The 17,936-nt window shown below is 35.2% G+C and overlaps 1 protein-coding gene across 4 annotated transcripts in view; it reads right to left on the bottom strand.

Annotated features, from left to right (window-relative positions):
- DPYD (dihydropyrimidine dehydrogenase) overlaps nt 1-17,936 on the bottom strand; it is a 679,957-nt gene that overhangs the window by 263,581 nt on the left and 398,440 nt on the right. For all 4 annotated transcript variants that reach the window (XM_087960624.1, XM_087960625.1, XM_087960623.1 and 1 more), the window contains one exon: nt 15,573-15,788. In XM_087960624.1, the coding sequence (XP_087816750.1) occupies nt 15,573-15,788 (216 nt within the window). The remainder of the gene's footprint in view (nt 1-15,572; nt 15,789-17,936) is intronic.

Raw genomic sequence — 17,936 nt, 5'->3', positions numbered from 1 at the left:
CATGATTCCTCTCAATTTTTTAATTGTTCATAGCCCCATCCTATAAAAACATAAGGACAACCTGTCACTGCTGAAATACAATATGGGATAAAATAATCAAAGGCCAATACTATGCTTTAATGTCTTTAAAAGAAGTTGTTATCATTATTCAAGTTACTCAAAACCTGCGAAGATTATGAAAGAAAGTACTTGTGCATCTACTAAATCTCAATGAAGATAACTCAACTAGATAAAAAATAAACATGAAAGGAATTGCATCTATTGTATCTTCTAAGCCTGAGGGAGAAACTGTGATATCTCAGAGGAAACAGTCCTGCCTTGGCAACAGTGACTCATCCCATTGTATTTGACATTCCATTGTTATGGTTTCCATTTGAGCACACGAACACACCAGATCCCCCTTCTTGTGGTAGAAAATTGCTAATCTGCCATTTATTCAGCATATCTCTATTGCCATTTTCTTTCTGGAGTACACTTTACTAATGGCCTCTAACAGAAAACTGGAATACCACTGCTTTGTTTCATTTGGGTTACTATGACTGAGATAGGTCTCAAGAAACCAGAACTCAGGAAAACCCTGAATCAGCATAACACTCAACAATAATAGCTTTCATTGCCTGCCTGTGAGAAGACAACTTCATACAGTTAGCACTATAGGTTTACCTTCCTTAGATGAATGTCAGGATATTTTGGACATCATCCAAAAAGTTTTATCACATTTGCAAGGCAAAATATTGCTTACCTGAATTTCATATAGTTCAAAATAAATTGCTATGATGCAAATCCATGTAAATTATCATGCTAAACATGTGCTTATTTCAAAGAAAAGAATAAAATATACTAAGCAATTTACAGTAAGGAACACTTGGGAAGATCTTAAATAAATTCATATTCTCTGAAACACACAATCGTTTCAGTACAAAATTGCCTCTAAGTTGTTCGTTTCTTCTAAAACCATAAAGAAAAGTTCAGTATTTTTACAAAATCAACAATTTACAATGTACCCAGAAATGCTTAAAAATTCAGATGCACTAGGCAGAATAGTTTGAGCTAAAGATTCCCCCTCCCTTGAATTTTTATTTATCTACAGTATGACTACATAACTTACAAGATCCCTATAGTAAAAATGAATAGAGAATGTGGGTAATACATATTAATTTGCATTATTTATTATTACATTGCATTCCTTGTGACATAATCTTGAGTGTCGGCACAATAATTCCTGGAAAAAAATAACCAGTCTAATAATTTTTAGGTAAAAGCTAAATTTTGGAACCTGGAAAAAAAAAAGATGAAGAAAGCTATCCAAGATGTGTGGTGCATCTTCACCATTATTCAATGCCTAGTTCTGACCTAAAAATCCTTCATGATGTCAAGTTCCTTTATTCATGAATCAAACAAGAAATGAGGCACTTCTGGGCAAACATCTGCACAAAAGGTTAGCAATGAGGTGATTCTCAATCTTATTTTAACCAAGGTTGTGAGACAGTGATTTGCCTAAGGCTACCCAGTACCTTCAATCCAATCTAAGTTCAACAGATGACAGAAGATATATTTAAAGAGTATACTCAAAGATGAGAAACATTCAATAGTGGCTCAGAAATTATAAGGAGAGATAATCTCCTCTAGAATGTTACTATGAACTGTTAGTATTTTGTTGACAATTACTTTTCTAAAAGAAGATCAAGTCACAAACTGGGGAATAATGGGTCTTATATAAAATATATGTGGATTCATACCTATATTTATGTATATTCCAAGTTAGAAGTATGTTCAATATTAAAGGAGACATTTGTTGGTTCCAGATTTTTTTTAAAATAATGTATACTCTTTTTGAATCTTCCCAACGATATGCACAATGATTGTATAAACTATGATATTCCCTGTAATGGAAGCCAAAGGCAGATTTTGAAGGAGTAGGATAGGAAGAATATTGATGCTTTTGAACATTGGTGTTGGAGAAAACTCTTGAGAATATTATAGATAACCAACAAAACAAACAAATGGCTCATTGAACAAAACAATCCAAGTTCTCCCTTGAGGCACAAATGGCCAGGCTCAAATTATCCTACTTCAAATGCATTATGCAAAGATCTAGTTCCCTGAAGAAGACACTAATGCTGGGAAAGGTGGAAGGAAAGAGAAGAGAATGACCAGCAGACTTGGTTACAGTGATGATCAACACACTGAAAGCACTGAAGGACAAGTTTAGGGATAAATCATTGTGCAGAAAATTTATGTGGTCACTAAGAGTAATCAAGTGACTCGACAATGATTTGATGGCACACAATCAACCAATTTTTTGCACACTAGGATTTTAATGTGAAAGAGAGATTTCACCAAGCTTGTTAGCGCAAAACTCAAGAAGGTGCCTTTCCCCAGGTATCCTTCTATATGTGTACAAGCATACCTGCTTTATTTCTTTGCCAGTCCCAGAGGAAAAATGTCAGAGTCTTCCTTTCCTTTAACAAACTTTGCTTCTGCTAACAGCATTATGAAGTACTTCTATTATATGCACATAACTCTGCATTAAGAAAATGTATTTGTAAAAGCTTGCATTAAGAAATGCATTATTCTTAATATAACACATATTATAATAGGAAGAAATTGCTTGCTAAAAACGTAGGTATACTACAGAAAATGTGCATTCATTAGAAATGTTTGTGCCAATTCCTTTTTTTTTCTTTTTCTTCTGTTCCGTTGGATTTATTCACACTGCAAATGAGCCCCAGTTTTCTTAAAGTTTGAAAAGTGAAAAATTAAATAAAAATAAAATCAATTAACTTTTATGTATGATGATTTTATTATCCTTAACATTTGTACACAATTCTTGACATGCTGATATGATCAATAGATTATTATTTGTATTTTGAAACAAAATTTATACTTAGTTTTTAAAGTTTAAATTATTTTTTCCTGATGTACATATTCTGAGACAAGGTAAATTAAACATGTAAGGAAAAATCAACATTAATGTAGCAATGGGATTGGCTCTGGCGTAGGCATGTACTGATTTATCTGTACCTCACACTATAAGCTTTAAAGCAGGGGTCGCCAACCTTTTGAACCTCAGGGACCACCAAACACATAATTTTAGATCCCAGGGACCACTCACCAGTTCCATGGGCGTGGCCTAATTTGTGGGTGTGGCTTGGTGGTCATGTGACTGGCTGGGCATGGCTTATATGTAAATATTATAAATATTTATATAAATATTGAATTTTTTATATAAAAAAGAGCAACTTTTACTCAAAATCAGGCAAAGCAGGCAGGCAGATTGAGTTGCTCACAGAATCACAGATTCATTCAGAAATGTATCTATCTGCCATTGGCTAGCTCAGTCTGTCACATAAAATTTGCTTGCAAGCAAACTCATAAAATTTACTAGCAAGCAAACTCACAAAATTAACTCACAACACACCATGCATGTAAAAATTGTATTTTTTATTTAAAAAAAGAGCAACTTTTACTCAAAATCAGGCAAAGCAGGCAGATTGAATTGCTCACAGAATCATTCAGTGATCTATCTATCTGCCATCGGCTAGCTCAGTCTCTCAAATTTGCTTGCCATGAGTCTGCACTGAATTTGCTTGCAAGCAAACCTTCAGTCCAGTTCGGCTGTGCTTAAAAGCAGAGCCGGAGATCTAAAGACTAACTAGAAAACAAGAAATCCAACCATTTCCTGCTTCCTAGCTAATCTAAATCTCCCAGCACAGCACAACAGATGATGGTCGGAAAAAGGGAAAATAGAAATTTAGCAGGCAAGTTTACCAGGTAAGGAGTGAATGGGCAGGGAGGGTTCCCACGGGCCATGTAGGCGGCACAGCCTTGTGTTTCTGCGCAGCCTGGATTAATTATTTTGGGGGGGTGCTCTGGGGGTGAGATTTCTCTGTGGCCCACCAAAATTTTCTCATGGCCCACCGATTGGTGAACACTGCTTTAAAGCCCAGTACTGATTTTTAGGTATATCTTGAGCATGCTTTATTTGTGGTGACCAATGCTAGGGTTTTAGTCCACCTCTCTTGGGAAACTTTAAATAGCACAGACTATCAAAGCCATGCTCTGTAAAGGACAAGTTACCCGAAACCAGATTATTTTCAGTACATGTTCGTTTTCTCCAGAAAGTTAATTTTAAAAATATTGGTTTGGCTTGTTGATGTTCTACGCTACTATGATATTAATAATATTGTTTCAGTAATATCCTTTCATAGTACTATTTAATATTATTATGAGATAGTATTAATATTTCTATTAGTATTACAATAATAACATTCAAAGGGGATCTTCATTGTATTTAAAATAGGTAGAAGTGAAGCAGAGGTGCAGCATGGCACATATGTGGTCTGGATTGAGGTTGGTTTTTATACTAGTGCATAATGAGAGCCAGTTTGGGCTCGTGTTAAAAGTGCCAGGATAGAAACTAGGAAACTGTGATTTCTTTGTCCACCTTAAAAAGAAAGCCACTTAGGTGACTTTGAGCCAGTCATTTTTCCTCAGCCCTAGGAAGGAGGCAATGGCAAATCACTTTGAAAATCTTTCCAAGAAAAGTACAGGGATTAGTCCAGGCAGTTGGCAGGAATCCAGATTGACTTGAAGGCACACAAAAAAATTAAAAAGTGCAATAGTATTTACACAGATGCACACAATTTACTTGTATTCATTAAAAGCTCTAAAATGTTATTATTAAGAGTAATTTGCAGTTAGATTACAATTTAAGACTGGTAATAACTTAATAACTCACATCCTAACCAAGGACCAAGAATTACCAAGGTAGCACCTAAAGAACTAAACAGCTGCAAGCAAGGTGTTGTTTTGTAAAGTTAGGATGTTCAGGTCTGATAAATTCAACATTTCCAAATATTGAGGGACTCCTTTAGGCGTTGCTCTGATTTTTATTATTTAATAAAATATTTGAAATAAGTAAATATTTTAAATATTCATTATTATTTAATTTAATTTAAATACTTAATAATAGCAACAATACATTTTTATTATTAATTGGAAAAGATCATTCACAAGTGGGATGGCAATGTGAGTACATGGATACTTTAACTGTTTGCATCATACTTTTCTATGCATTCACCCCAGCTCTTTTAGTCCACCAAATGTTTAACTCTGTCCCATATAAGCCTGGCCAAGATTTTCACTGTCCTCCCTTCTCTTTCTGCCCAGTATTCTTTCTTTTCCCTCTAAAATATTGTCTTGAGCAGATCATATTCTCTCTCACCAGTCTCCACACTCCCACAGAGTTTAATGCTTTACAAACCCAACATGCCTTTATTTCTGAGACAGAAAAGTATAATGGGGAAGGTTTAATTTGTTCATGGTTAGATTGAAATGTTTCTTCCATAACCATCCTAATGTTTTTTTTCTTTGTTATTCTAAATACATTCATTCTGCTCTTTATTTTTCCTTTCCACCCCAAGAGGAAAACCTGTATCACTTCAAATCAGCTCATTTGACATCATAGTAGAGTAATGTGATATAAGTAATGTGATATATGCTTGGCTAGATGCAAAAATGGACCTCGGATTAGCTGCTCCAATCGTACAATATGATGGATGATAGAGAAATTGTTTTTATTAGTAATGTCATTTCTCAATGACTTTAAAAATCTTTAATATTTTTAAAGAAATTAAATTCTAAGGAGCATTGTCAGGGGTGGGATTCTACCAGTTCGCACCTATTCACTAGGACCAGTTGTTAACATTGTAAGCAATTCGGAGAACCGGTTGTTAGAAGAAATTACTGGCCTAATCCTGTAAGGAAGGCAGAAAGGAAACATTCTGGCGTTGCTTACAGAAACTACCTCTCTGTTAACCCTTATTACATTCTTGGCAGGACTAGACTTCCTGTCTCTGGAACTTCTCTGGAGTTTTTTTCCTCCTTTGCTGGTACTTTGCTTGTGTGGAGTGACCTTTCAAAGTTACAATGGCACTGAAAAAAGTGACTTATGACTGTTTTTCACACTTATGACTGTTGCAGCATCCCCACAGTCATGAGAGGCCAGGCGAGGAGATGCGTGCCTCGATGTGAGTGATGTTGAGTTGGCCACACCCAGCCAGTAACATGACCACCAAACCATGCCCACAGAACCAGTTGTTAAAAAATTTGAATCTCACCCCTGAGCATTGTTCTTTAGGTGTTTTAAAGCCAGCTTTATTTCACCTGTTTATATTTTTTATCAAATTTCTACTTTTTAGAATTTAAAATCATCATTCAGGCAATGACTATAATATAAGAGTAGAAGTAAATGTAGAGTAGAAAATATAGTGTCAGACTTTTAAAATGTATTAGTTCCTTAACAGAATAGTAAGAATCCAAACAATCTACCCATTGTTAAAATTAAGATTTATTTAAAAACAATTGGTAAGGATAAAGTTACACAATCCTGTTTTAGAAGAGCACATTCTTTATGTGCAGGACATACAACAATGGAACCAAACAAATCCATTAATATACACAAGACAAGAATTATTTTAAAGATATTATTATTCTGTCATCTACTGGCAATGTGCTTTCTAGTCATGTTTTCTGCCAGTCTTTACCAGTTTGCCAATTACACAAGCTGTTTCCTAGACATCAGACAAAAAATTCCACAAGACTGCTGTGCAAGCGCACCCTAATTAACCATCAGCTTAATTAGACAATTTACTGTGTAATTAGCAGGCAATTAGTCAACACCTCTCAGATCTTATTGACTGCTGTGACAGCCTTCTCTACTCTGTGCATTCTAACACACAACTACTACTACATTTCTAGCACTCTCGAATCCCTGTACTACACAGTTCTAGGCAAAGAGCAACATATGATATTATATAACAAATAGGGAAGGGGAAAACCATGTGTGTGGTCTATCTGGAGACTGAACTTTTTGCCAGCCTAAACTATATGCTGCTGTTTTAGCAGCTGCTCTCTCTGAGAGGGGGGTGGAGGGAGGGAGGAAAAAAGTATTTGCTACTAGGTCATGTTTATTTACAATCCAGCAAATAAAAAAGGAGGCTCATAGTATTAAATCTCACTGATTGAGTCTAATGGACATAATTCTCCAACCACTGAAAGGTACTTGGTTATGCTTATATTAACTAGTAGAAAGTCTCTGCATGATCAGATAGGAATTTTATCTTGCCATGTAAGAGATGCTTTTTGGACTAATGGTACATTTGGAAGTATTTCAACAAGTTATGAATTCTCTCACAAGATTACACAATAACTTGCCCATTACAAAATGGATTTAACAGTTTATCATATTACTACTTATCATCTCCTATGCTTACCCATTTCTTTAGCACACTTTTCTGTGACTCTGTTCACCTTTATCCTTGTTCTGGGCATCTGGATAGACTTCAGCTGCACATCATTTTTATTACTTAGGTACTTTATGGATCCATTTATTGACCCAAACAGCCTGGCATGGGCCAAAACAAATATTTGTAGGCATATTTAACTGTAATTTCTTTTTTAAAATATGACTGGTATTTTAGTGTGCATGTAATCCACATTGCTATATATATTTCTCCTCAAAATAGATATTAGATATTACTGAATGCATTTTCTTTCAAGATATGCTTTTTTGAGAAATATAGTTTGATATTGTGCTTTTGAACCAAGAAACTTATGATATTAGTGAAGTGAGACATCCAATAGATTTTCATTTTCTTTCTCACATTAATCCAAATGACAGTAATATTTATCGGTATCGAGATTATACAGATTTATTTTATAAACAATTGTATTCCTTAGATATTTTTTTACCAATCAAATATTACATGCCATATATTTTAAGCCTTTGAAATCTTTTCAGTATGGAAAGATTTCTTTTTTCAATAGAAACTGCTGTTATTTTTTTCAAAATAATCTAATCCATTGTATGTTTATAGAAAATATTGTTTTCTGAAATTGCTAGAAGAAACACTCATCCAAATGAACTGTAGTCACATCTATTCCATGAAAATAACTTTTTATAAACAAACATGTCATTTAGTTGACTAAGATATATAATAATGGGGCAGAAGTGTACAATCACTTTGTAGTGCTGAACGCCGTCCCCGTTTTTTGAGATTATAATCACACTTTGAGAAAATAGTAGGAGTCAGGATTTTTGCTTCATCATAACCAACAAATAATATTCACATTTCTTTCATGTCACTGCAAATATAGAGGCAAATTTTGCAAAAAAAATCCCCACAACAATGGCAACTTCATAAAGAATATTCTAAGTTTGTGTACTCATACAATTTTAGTTAAATATAGAGTGTTGAAAATCTGGAAGATTGATGAGAAACAGTACTTTGACTACAAATGCTAAGCAACTGCAAGAATATCTGAAGAGATGTTTTTAGAAGCCTGTGTTATTTTCTCACTTGAATACAAATTTGCTAACTGTACAATATCCTAAGGCAGTCTTTCTCAAACGGTTGCCTTCTACTTGTGTTGAACTTCAACTCCCATAAATCCCGTAGCTATGCTGGCAAGGGATTATGGAAACTGAAATACAACACTTTTAAATAATGCAAGGCAAGGGAAAGCTGCTCTAAGATATCCGTGTACCTGTCCTGACATTATTTGGATACATTCCATGCTAATTTTTAAAATCTCTTCTTAGTACCATTTCTATTTCATTGGATAAGCATAGCTGGTAGGGAACATGAAATATAGAATCCAACAATAATCAAAGAAATGTTTGATATAAACCAATACTGATTTGATGAAATGCTGTATTTAAATAATAGTTATCTTAACTTAATGGTTGCAACTCATTTTTTTTAACATTCAAATATCAAGTAATACAACAAAGGATGCTATGGAATTTCTCAGGTTTCCTTCTAAAGACTTTTCCCACAACTAATTTCCCCTGAAAAATCAGTTAACAAGAGATCCCACCTACTCCTCTTCTCAGCCTCTCCCCCTCCAATCTTTTAGCTTTATTTATAGCTGATAATTGTATTTTTATAGCCTTTTACCCTTTTTATACACAATTTGTTGCATTGTTTTATACTTTTTAACACTGTAAGCCACCCAGAATAATCATGTGGTTGAGATGGTGGCGAATAAAGTATAATAAATAAATATAACAATTATAATCTTTAATAAAAATAATATTAAATTATTATTTAAAAACTCAAAGTGAGGAAAATAGGGGAATATTTATTTTTAAAACAACATGTGTAAGGATAGCTTGCAAAATGCCACCCCCTTCCATCTCTGCCTCCTTTCAAATGCAATATTGGTATTATTATTATTTTTCTTTGATGGTACTTAGTGGAAATATAAATAGCCTTTTTCCATTTGACATTAACTATCTGATTATTTTTGTCTCTCCAAGGAAAAGCTGTGTATTTTGTAGGAGCTACAAAATAAAGCATATAATATTTCTGCTTACTGAGATATCAACTGGCATTTAACTGCAAGTTAAGTGGTTCTGGCTATTGCAAACTATACTTTTTTTGAATATCTAAAATCTCTCTCTTCTTTCTCTCTAACAAAAGGTAGAACAGTCAAAAACCAGTTCAAAACCTTGCTTCAGGTTATTTCTTAAAAGGGAATGAAGATTTTCTAAACATATTCTTCAAATAAATAAATAAATGCACAATCTTCTGCAAATAAATAAATAAATACACAATCTGTGCAATATTCAGCTGTCAGTCTAGAAAAATAACAAGGGAAACACTGTCAGTAGTACAGGATAATAAAATTTCAAGCTGATGTTCAGGCTCAGGCTTTAATTCTCATGCAACTCCCATGATAAGCATATACTTACTTTATCACATGCAAGCTAGGCAAATTGAACTTCATCATTATAACTGAATTGTAAAATATTAATATTTCATATTCTAACAAATTCCACAGAAAAAAACTTAGCTACGCTAAAAACATTAGGAATTCCACATTTTAATATTGTTTTAAATCATTTTCGGAGGGGTAGGGGACAAGCTGACATGAAATCTTAAACTGTAATAAGTATTTTGTAAATTACTGTGAGAGGTAGCAGACAAAGAAAAAGGGCTTTTTATTCTGTGAGTTCAACAGAAACACTGACATAACAAAGGACAGTGCAAGCTATTGTGTTCCAGATCTTAGCATTACAAAAGAGAGAGAGATGTCACCCATATTGGTCCCTATGGAAACACTATTAGCCGTAGCATGAATCTGAGTATCTATATTATGGAGAAATGCTTTTTCTTAGCATAATTAGTTTGTTCATTCAGTCAATGGTTCTAACTGGCAAGCAACCTTTGCAGGTATGTCATACCATCTATCTTGTTATGAGTTTACTCTGCATTCTACTTGTAAAACAGAGACAGACGGTGTTTCTAAAGGCTGAATTGGACTTTAATCATTAATTTGTGAGATGGTTAGATAAAATATTGCATCAGGTAGATGCTGAATTTGGGTGCAAAACTTTTCAGCAGTTTAATTTTATTGGGATAATTTTCAGACAGTCTTAAATTTTACTCAGGCAGCTTCCTAAATTTTAGCCTCAGGTTGGTTTGTTGATTAGTAAAACCACACCTAGAGTACTGCATCCAGTTTTATTCACCACATGTGAGAGGGATCTTGGAGTCTTAGTGGACAACCAGCTAAATATGAACCAGCAGCGTGCAGCAGCAGCCAAAAAAGCTAATGCAATCCTAAATTGTATTAACAGAGGGATACAATCAAGATCAAGGGAAGTACTAATACCACTCTATAAAGCCTTAGTAAGACCACACCTAGAGTACTGCATCCAGTTTTGTTCACCACATTATAAAAAAGATGTTGAGACTCTAGAAAAAGTACAGAGAAGAGCAAACAGGATGATTAGGGGACTGGAGACAAAGGCATACGAAGAATGGTTACAGGAACTGGGCTTGGCTAGTCTAGTAAAGAGAAGGACCAGGGGAGACAGGATAGCAGTCTTCCAATATTTGAGGGGCTGCCACAGGGAGGAAGGGGTCAGGCTATTTTCTAAAGCGCCTGTAGGCCAGACAAGGAATAATGGATGGAAACTGAACAAGGAGAGATTTAACCTGGAAATCAACCAATGGAACAGCTTGCCCTCGGAAGTTGTGGGAGTGCCATCACTTGAGACTTTCAAGAAGAGATTGGACTGCCATTTGTCAGAAATGGTGTAGGGTCTCCCACTTGGGTGGGGGGTTGGATTAGATGACCTACAAGGTCACTTCCAATTATCTGTTATCTGTTAAAACCTGGCCAGGGTTCAGATTGCTTTGCAAATAACAGCTAATCTATTATTTCAATTTTTGAACTTTTCATTAGTCACCCTTAAATGGAATGAAAGTGCCCAAGTCTAAAATTCACTCAAGCTCACTTTTGTATAACTAAACCATTGTTTACTGTCATGTGAACCAGGCCAATATAAGTTTAGGGGTAAGAGAGACAAAGACAATGCTTGGAGATTTCAACTGAAATTATTCCACATATTTATTTCAACGGGAGAGATTTAATGAAAGCAACTGCTTCTCTAAGTTATTAAAAGTGACAGCATCACAAATCAAAGCATGTCACCAACAGTGTGAAGACAGATTTCTCTGATTAATCAGAATTACATTTTTACCAATGAAAGAAACAGCTAAAATAAAATAAAATATCTCTGGTATCATTTCTTTGCGTTTAAGGTTTCTACTCTGTTCACACTATCATATATTGAAATACTCTTTGTTTGTCTAAAATTAGAATGACATTTTTGCATTTCTTACTATTTTTATTATGTATTATATTATATAGGGGAAAAACACAAATATTGTCTAATCTCCTATGTATAGTTTAATAAAGAAATAATGCAGTTATCCAATTTTCAGTTGAATTATGTGACTCATATCCATTAATTTGTTGATTAGAACAAGATATTTTTAAACTAATTCCTGGGACTGAAGTGCCTTCATTTCTAATATGAAAGCCATGAAATACAGGGAAATATTTATTATATTTTTCACCAGCAGGCAGAGAAAACCTACTTTGTCTTGGACACAGCTTTTATTCCACTCACCACCAAGGAAATTAGGACTAGAGACAGCATGCTAGGAACTTTCTTTTTGCTCTTTTTTTTTTTTTTGGTCTTTGCTCATATTTCTCCTGATTGGAATATTGATAGAGTTAGGTCTTCTCTTTTAGACTACTTCCTACTAGAACAGTGAATACATTTTCCTTTTCTTTCGCTATTTAAGGCAGAAAACTCCAACAAGCAGGTTTCCCATTACAGCATATAACTTGTTTAATGAACTTTGCTTGTCCTTTTTGTCTGTCCTAAGTCTGTAGAGATTCTCTGTCATCCAGGTCACGGTTATCCCAAAGGTGCTTGTTCAGGAGGCAACTGGACTTTCTTTTTTTTCCTTTGAGGATGTTTTACTTCTCATCCAAGAAGTTTCTAGAATCAAGAAGTATCCTGTCAGAGCTGAAGAACTTTCTTGGATGAGAAGCAAAATACCCTCAAAGGAAAATCAAGACAGTCCAGTTACCTCCTGTTCTTAGGTACCCTTAATGGGATTGATTCTAATATATTTATAATCTGCTAAATACACATTATGGTGAATGAATGGAGGATTTTGACTTCAACATTTTCCCTGCACTTTCAAGCATGGAATATAGTATCTAATCAATGCCAGATTCTTGTTGATTAGGTAGAAGAACAAATTGCTGATCTGCTTTTTATGCATAGTCATTCCTCACCGCAAACAATTCACAAAAAAAATATGAAGATAGGCCAGTTTCTGAGCTGAGATGCAACCTCGACTGGCTTGGAAGCAGAGGGACTTAGAATCAGGGGTGGGCTGCTACCGGTTTGCCCCCGTTCGGGAGAACCCATAGCTAGATTTATGGGGAGTTCGGTGAACCGGCAAATCCCACCCCTGGCTGGCCCCAACCACCCTGCCCCTCCCAGGAGTCCCCACATGGCCCGTTTGGATGCCAGGTAAATTGCAGGGCCCGCACGAGGCTCAAGAAGGGTGAAAAACAGACCTCCCGGAGGCTCCGAAAGGCCAAAAATAGTCCTGTTTCCGGCCTCCAGAGGGTCTCCGGAGGCTGGGGGAGGCCGTTTTCACCCTTCCAGAGGCTCAAGGAGAGCCTCAGAAGTCTGGGGAAGGTGGAAAATGGACCTCCCGGAAGCTCTGGAAGGCTGGAAAATGGCCCATTTCTGACCTCCAGAGGGCCTCTAGAGCCCAGGGAGGCCATTTTAGCTCTCCTGGAGACTTAAGGAAAGCCTCCAGAGCCCGGGGAGAGCAAAAATGCCCCCCCACCATGGTGCAGGAGGCCGACTAAGCCACACCCACCTTGGCCACACCCAACCAGCAACCTGGCGGAGAACTGATTGCTGATATATTTTGAAGCCCACCCCTGCTTAGAATCCAGCATGTCTATGTTTCTCTCAGTGGGTCTCCATGTCAATTCCATCATCTATGCTTTTTTTTTTTTACCTTCCTGATGTAAAAGACTGAGATGAATGAAGGGCCAGGAGGGAGTTTTCAGTGATAGAATGGAAGCCTTTGAAATCTTTCATTAATAGCCAGACCTTTGACCAGTGCTACAATCAGCAATTTGTGAAATAGCAATATCTTTGCCTCCAATTGGTGACATCTGGCTTCCCTACAACACTGAAGAAACCTGACTGAAGAGTCATATGTTATCAGCATTTAATAGGAACAGTGGAGCACATTTTAAATCTACTGGTAAATCTCCCACAAAGATTCAAAATTTAGAATTGGACAGTATCTATGCTAAAACAACATAATTTTGCAAAATGATATCAAGCTTTCATATTTTGTCACTTATGCTAGCTGCTGCTGCTATTATTATTATATCATCCATCAGATCTTCACATCAAGAGCTGTTGTTTTACTTTGCAAGAAATAACTGACAATCAATTTTCCACATCATCAGTGCTTCTTTGTAAATGTATGTGGGGTGCACATTTGAAATTGTTGGTGACATTCACTCAGATAGGTGTTCCTTTGCACATAGACAAGCTTTAAGGGCTAAAGCAGAACATGAAGTCCTATACTAGATATTTGGGAGGAGAAAAGAAAATATAACATGCAAATTATATCCAAATTTGTTTTGGAATTTTACCCTTCAATTGTTGTTCTTTTTTTTTAAAGAAATAATTTTTAAAAAGTCAAGGAAATGTATTTATGGTACTGTCATTATTAAAAAGTATGCATATTTTTATAGATAAATGGGAAAAAAGAATTAAATGAATTTAAAAACATATATCTGTATTTAATTCAATTATATTTAATTACGTTTCCCTAGATCCTTGCCACCTTTTGAGGTGGTACCCAATTCCTCAGAATTTTAGAAGTGCCCATGAAGCTACAAACACTGACCATCCTCCAAAAATTTATAAAACTTCCCATGGATTACAAGTCCCAGCATGTGTATGCCAACTATCACCACATTTTGAATAACAAATGTTTAAAAAGATGACATTTAAAAAGATGATTCCAGAAATGTTTCAGAAATACCAATGTAAGAAAAACAGCATTTCATCTAGCAGTGCAGAAAAAAAGGATGTTTTTTTTTTTTTTACCTTTTTCAAATGATTTCTCGGATTCAGAACTAAATGAGGTGATTTATAAATAAGATAAAATGAGGACAAATTATATTAAATTCTCAAGTCTTTTCTCGGATTCATATCCTTGTTATCAACATACATTGATAAAATGTGTTTATCAACAACAAATTTTTGTTGTTATTGTTGTCGTTCAGAACAAAGATTGCCTTTGTCTGGAAAGGGGAAGGGATGGTTAACCAGATCCAGCTTTGTGTAAGTTTCTGCAACCCAGAAGAAATGACTGCTGAGCATAAATTAGTGATGGGAAGAATAAGCCAGTCTAACTTATTGAAAACTTTGAAGCATAGTCTAAAAGATAATCATGTGTAAAGCTATACCTTTATATTTGTGACTGGCATCACAATACTAGAGCTATCAAACAGATGAATTGAGAAGTGGTGAGGACACCTGCATTTAATTTCCTGACCTTTGACTAAAGGCTGATTTTAATCAGTTTAAGAGAACGACGTTATACAATATACTATATATAATAAACAAGAACTTTACCTATTGCAAGCTATAGGACCTAGATATTGCATACTCTCAAAAAGCTATGTGGGGTTGGTTTGTAGTTGGAGACCACTGGCTATCTCAGTATTATTAGCAAAAAATGATATGGACGTCTATGAAAGTAGACCCCATAATGAGGGTAACTTTAGCATTTTATCTTCAGTATTTTATTTCTAAATAAAAATATATCCCAAAGAATATATCAATTGCCAGTAGTGTCCAATAATAGAACTTTAAATCCGTTTTCTATAGTTGGCAACGAATAGTGGAGTAAAATCCACAGGGACTCCTTTTTTTAAAAAAAGAAAACCTCATCCTTTTCCTCTGCTGTTTTCCTATCTAAACAAGGAAAACATTTCAGTGATTCTAACAGACTGCCATCAACTATTAGGTTTTCAACAGAAAAATGCAAAAAGTTCATTTTGACCCTCTCTTGGAAAACTATTATGAATAAGATAAATGCAATAAATGAGAGATTATTTGAACATAGATAAAAGACCACAAAATTCATTACCTTGTCCAGAGAAAATGTTTTGGTGAGTGCAAATGCCCATCCTGCTTCAAAAGCTCTGTGGATCATTGATGAACTTGTAGTTGGTGTTGCACTGGCGAGACCAAAAGGATTTGAAAACCTAAGCCCGGCCATTTCTATGCTGATGTCTACCAAGTCGATTGGTGTATAAAAAAGAGGCAACTGAGGTACAGCAGATACTGAGGTATCATATAAAGACTGTGGGAATAAACAACACAACAGTTTATGTACTTTATTCAAATACACCTTCCACAAATGAGTGTGCATCATTTCATTAAATATATACATACATACATACATACATACATACATACATACATACATACATAATAAAACCTTTTAATTAGTTAATAAAATATTCTTGGCATGTTAAAATCCTCACTCATAATAGGAGTATCAGGACAACTCAGTGACCAAGACTGTTTAGCAGTTTAAAATCTTGCCAAGTATAAATAGAAAATTGGAACTATAAAGAAGTTTAAACTTCCAGAGCTTAAAGGCGTACATTTCCTACATTTAAGTACCAGAAGGGAGACATTTATGAACTATTTGGGAACCCTAATAGTCCGCCAGAATGGTAAACATGGAAGGGATTTGGAGACCCACCAAGATGCTCTTCATTTCTACACGGAAAAGATTTATGCTTCACCTTTTAAGAAAATAGTCTATTGCATTTTATGCAAGAAGTAGTTCTGTTTTCTCTTTTTAAAATGTGCACTTTTATAAGAATAAGATATTTTTGCCTTTTCTTTTCTTTTTTTAAAAAAATAGGTGCATATAATTTTTTTAAAAAAGAAACATTTGCAACTGTTCTGTAAACTACTTCAATGGAATTAAACTTCTTGAGAGGCTCCTAAAAACAATAATCACTAGAAGGAAAGATGAACCCAATTTCTGGATTTTTACTTAATACACAAAACCAGCAAAAATCACAAACAAACAAACAAAAAACCCTGCACAAAGATATAAACCTAACATTTATATGCAAATTTTGCAACCAGTAATTTGTAGCATTATTTTATAATGATATAGAAATCCGTACAGCTACCTACAAAAACAATGAAAACAAAGCCAAGTATTTTTCTACCTGGTAGCTAATGAGCTAAATCTGTATTGTTGTAGGAATGAAGTTTCTGTTCATGTGGATAATCTCTACAAGATAGATGTGTAGACTTTGGTGAAGAAGAGCCCTCATCACAATGTAACTCAATGTTTATATTTTCGTATTGTTGTACTATTCCAAATTCTGCATTTTTAACTTTCATCATATAAAATTCTAGAATAATCTGCAATTGCTTTTTCCAGTTGTGTTTTTCTGCTGCTGTCAACAGCAATCTGCCTATCACCCTGCACAATAATTCCTATAAAAAATATCTTGAGATATTACATTATACACATATAGAGCTCCCATCGACCACACACTATATTGGTATAACAGGGTTCAAATGACAGCATATATTAGGACTTTTCCTCACAGCCACATTAAAACGCAACCCACATTTCTTGAGGTGGCACAAACGTTTTGCCTCAGTAATGAGGGGGTGATGGCTCTAAAATTTTAATGTGGAACAAGTAAAGCAATTAATGGATTCACCAACTTATTTTTCTCTCCCACCAAATGTTACCAATCAGCAGGAAAACATATACCAGCCTCTCTCAAAAACTTGGGATAGAGATGGGCATGGATCTTGGGAGGAGGCAAATTTTAACAAAAGTGTTCTGCACAGATGCATTTAAAAACAGCCTTTTTGACATGCACTCAATTCTATTTTAGAACAGCACTTTTCTAGAACAGCACTATTCTGGAGTAGGATTAAACCCATATTTAAATGTAAACCCAACCAAGTTGATAAATTTATCTCTATATTAACACAAACTCTCCCTAGATCTGTCAGTTGGAAAACACAACGGATCCAATAATTCAGGGTTATCAAACTCCCGGCCCATGGGCCAGATGTGTCACACGCTGGCCACCCATGCTCGGTTTACCAAAGGGGAAAGAAGTCCTGATATGTCATGTGACCACGCAAGTTTGACACCCCCACAATAACCTATTGGAAGCCGTAGCCAGGGGAAGAGTCCATTCTTTACCTACCAGATCTATGTTCTTTTGGAGCAGTTCTCTCAGATACTCCAATATTAGGACTAATGGAAGAATGTACTCATTACCTATCAAATGAGCTTAGCTTTAATCCATGAGTTCCAACTTCAACACTTAACATATTAGTTTGCATAATAAAAGCATTTAGCTTCCAGTGAGTGGTTTGTGCCATATTTTAATTGTAACTCCAATCTAGCCAAATTTGTGTTGAGAAAAGAGGGAGAATGCTACTTTAAAACCGGACC

The sequence above is a fragment of the Notechis scutatus genome, chromosome 3, assembly GCF_049901735.1.
Source record: "Notechis scutatus isolate UNSWTSFEM ecotype Mainland chromosome 3, rNotScu1.2, whole genome shotgun sequence".
NCBI classification, from domain to species: Eukaryota; Metazoa; Chordata; class Lepidosauria; order Squamata; family Elapidae; genus Notechis; species Notechis scutatus.
Note: the sequence above shows the minus strand (reverse complement) of the source record. Positions and strands in the feature narration are given on the sequence as shown.